The sequence below is a fragment of the Anopheles coluzzii genome, chromosome 2, assembly GCF_943734685.1.
Source record: "Anopheles coluzzii chromosome 2, AcolN3, whole genome shotgun sequence".
In the NCBI taxonomy this organism is placed as follows: domain Eukaryota; kingdom Metazoa; phylum Arthropoda; class Insecta; order Diptera; family Culicidae; genus Anopheles; species Anopheles coluzzii.
Window position 1 is genome coordinate 86765768 of NC_064670.1, and position 3492 is coordinate 86769259.

Genomic DNA, 3492 nt, shown 5'->3' on the forward strand with positions numbered 1-3492 from the left:
GTTACATTAAGTTGATTTTATTGTTATTCAAAAATACATTCACAAAACGAAGCATTTTAAACATGTATGGAATTTTCACATTATAAAAATACTCTTTTTAACGTCAATCACTAACCTATCGATACTGTTCAGTTTCGACCCTTAAATCAAACTTTAAACCAAAGCGCAAAAAACACATAATTTCTGTCGACTCACCTTCGGTTGAAAGTTCGGTTTTTTACCATCTTCCCAATTTAAAGTATCCCATCCCGCTTCAAATCGATCGGTACGTCAATTTAAACTTCCAAGATGAGTTTCGGTTCGATTATCAATCGATGTGCTGCGTTCATCCAATCGCTGGTTGCATTGAACCTTACCACAATATTTCATTGCTCCTTTTCGCCTCAGGCGGATACGCCTGAACAGTGTGTTAGAGGTTAGAAGGTGCAATCAGTCTCGATTAGCTTCGATCATACTCCGCCAAGATGGCGGAACACTTTCAGCCACTTAGGTGTTTGCGCTTTTGGCATCGCACGTTCAATTTAACGGGTGATTTGAGCGTTAGTTGATCGTTAAATCACCTGAAGAATGACAAACGGTGCACGGTGGTTTGGTAAACTGTAACTCAAACGAATATGTTACATCAGTTGCTTTCAACATGCTGGATACCGTGCTACTAAAGGTGGAATAAAGGATAAATCAGTAAGAGCACATCATGTTGTTATCGTTTGGCAAGACTGCATCATACGGATCCATTTTTAAAGTTTATTCAAATCGAAGAGATCATTTTCAAAACCTAAATTTTATCCAACCACACTTTCAAAACAGCAATCCCTGGTTTAAATTTCAAGTATCTTAAATCTTTCTATTGCCTGTTCTTTTTCTAAACTTAGAATTTTTAGCTGTTGTTTCGGTTAGTATGTTTTTACTGATGAGGCTTATTGTTGCCCAACAGTTCTACAAAAAACCAATGCATTTCTGTACATAAGTTTAAGCTTTATGTGATTTTAAAGTTCCTTAGTAGTAGTACAGTAACAAAAAAATGGATATGTTAATTATATTATTTCATGTAACGTTAATTTTCACGTCCAAAATTAATTAAAATGCAGATAAATATTTTAAGTGAATCTCTTAATTTAAAGATTTGTATAGTACTTTTCTAGCATCTAGACAGTAAATTGAAGCAAACTACGTGACTATGTAATACGTATCTTAACAACCAATATATCATTCCAATAGTTTGTGTCGTATTTGATGTTCAAGATCCAATGCAAACATCAAACACAACTTTTAAGATCCTTAGTAGCCGGGGTGAAGATCAAGGTTAGGGGACTTATATGAAAGGAACAGTGGGTCCAAAAACTATGCGTCTTGCTGTATGTTGTGCTGAAAAGTGTGAATTATGGTCGCAATAGGTATGGGGCGGTAAAAATACTTAAGAATCCAAATCTTTCAAGGCCTGTCGAGCCGCAGGATATACATAGCATTGTCATCCGCTTAAAATATCAAACCAGCCGAAAGCCAACTGGTGAACACGGCTTAATAAACTCTCAAGATGATATCAATTTTTCATGATATCATATGATATCAATTTCAATGGAACTTGCCCACGTGGCCCGGAAATGTAATATTTCTACTGGAGATAAGAGCCCGGGTAGCTCAGTCTGTAGAGCGTCGGACTTTTAATCCAACGATCTGGGGTTCAATGTACTCTTTTATAAAAGCCCTGAAAATTTAAAAACCTATTTTAAGGGCACGATAAAACAAAAGCTCCCGAGTACAGCCAAATAACTCAAATATTTTCTCAAATTTATTTAACAAGCATGTTTATCTATCCCCACGATAGCTCCTCCCTACGCCTCCGTAGCCGACTTCTCCGACTTTCCATCCTTCCACTTGGTCATTTTGATGTGCGATTCTTCCCGTCGAGCGGCATCTGCCCGCAATGCTGGCTTCAACGCTTTTCGCACCATTCGGGCGGCAATGTTGGAGTAGTTGATGTAATTCAATCCAGCAGCTCTCCAAGCGGCCATGTTGTGGCACAGATTTTGAGAAAAAGCCTCCAAGAGTGGATCTATCCGTCTGGTGTTTGGTAGCTTGGCAACCACCGTTTTCCCCCCGGTTTTCTCTCCGACTGGCAGCAATCGATATCTAGAATCAATCACTTCAACCGATTTCCTGGCGTAATTTATAACATACACCTCGAATTATTAAACACTTAACACACTCAACCGAACCGAACAAGCTGTACCGTGCCAGAATAACAACACCTTTTTTCCTGTCGGCTGTCGGGCGGTTTGCGAAAACCGTGCCTACCGCATTTATTTCACCGCCTGCTGCGCTAATGATCCGTTTTCACACATCTTTTTCTGTGCACATTTTCACACCGAGTGTGCCTCGCTTCGGGACAGACGGAGCGGGCGCATCGCTTGAATGAGCAGATTTCTCACCCCGAAGACTGTGCCAAACAACAGCCCTTCCGGTTGGGCCTATTTGGTGTTTGGCATCGTTTGTTTATGTCTCGCTTAACAGGGCCGGCTTATGTGTTGTGGCGAACAAATAATAGCTGCGCGATGAAACCAAACTACTTACTTGCGCACCTTGACTGGAGTGGCTGGCCGTGTGTGTGTGTTTTTTTTTCCTTTTTGACACATAATGCTCCTCGATCGGGTGCTCTAATTTTGACACCGTGGATAATGCCAACAACCAGCACTACAATGGGCACCGTAACCGCACATACGCCGGAGACACAAAGCCAGCGAGTTGTTTAGGAGGGAAGAGACTTGAAAGGAATATCTGGGATATCCGAAACCGAAATGATATTTTTGTTACATTTTCCGTAAGCAGTGGCTTCCTCCTGGTCGGATTTTCTTACGCGGCTAAAGCAAACAATGCGACAGTGAGCTTAATCTATCTTCTTACCGATACACTGCTCGTAGCGTTTGTGTCTTGAAGCAGTGCTAATGTGGTTGCACATTTGTCAGCCTGATCTTCTGCTACAGCTAATCCAGCTATCTGCTGTCAGCCATCTTGCTGTCAAGGATTGGAAATGAATCCATATCGCAACAGGATCATACTTAGCTGATGGAACGACAACACATCCTTTTTTATTTATCTGGTTCGAGGAAGACAAATAGCATATCTGTCTTATCCCATCGAGCGGTATGATCATCTGCTAGAATGTGTGGCAATGATCATTGACACGCGCCAGATGATTTTGAAAATTAGGACTTTTGAATTTATATTATCATTGTGTTCCATAAGATTCCAAAAATGTCCTTGTGAAGGATACGAAAATTGATTAAAACGATGTTCAGTGTTCTTGCAGTCCTGTGGTACAATTGTCAACGGGCACAACTTAATAACATGCCTGTCATGGGTTCAAGCCTCAAATGTACCGGACCCTGTAGCAAAAACTCCGACTGTTCAGCTGTGTAGTACTTCTCCGATAAGTCTCTAAATCCTGTATAGGCTACATTACTATTATGTCACAGATCCTTTTGGAATCTACGG

General features: G+C 40.7%; 1 protein-coding gene across 1 annotated transcript; it reads right to left on the minus strand.

The window, feature by feature from the left end:
- Positions 1-1767: 1767 nt before the first annotated feature.
- On the minus strand, positions 1768-2844 carry LOC120950991 (protein stunted-like). The gene has a single exon (XM_040369443.2). The coding sequence runs from the start codon at positions 2010-2012 to the stop codon at positions 1833-1835; it is 180 nt and encodes a 59-aa protein (XP_040225377.2). The 5' UTR covers positions 2013-2844; the 3' UTR covers positions 1768-1832.
- Between the last annotated feature and the right edge of the window lie 648 nt (positions 2845-3492).

Coding starts and splice junctions, on each gene's coding strand:
- LOC120950991 (XM_040369443.2), bottom strand. CDS start 2,012: ATGGCCGCTTGGAGAGCTGCTGGATTGAATTACATCAACTACTCCAAC.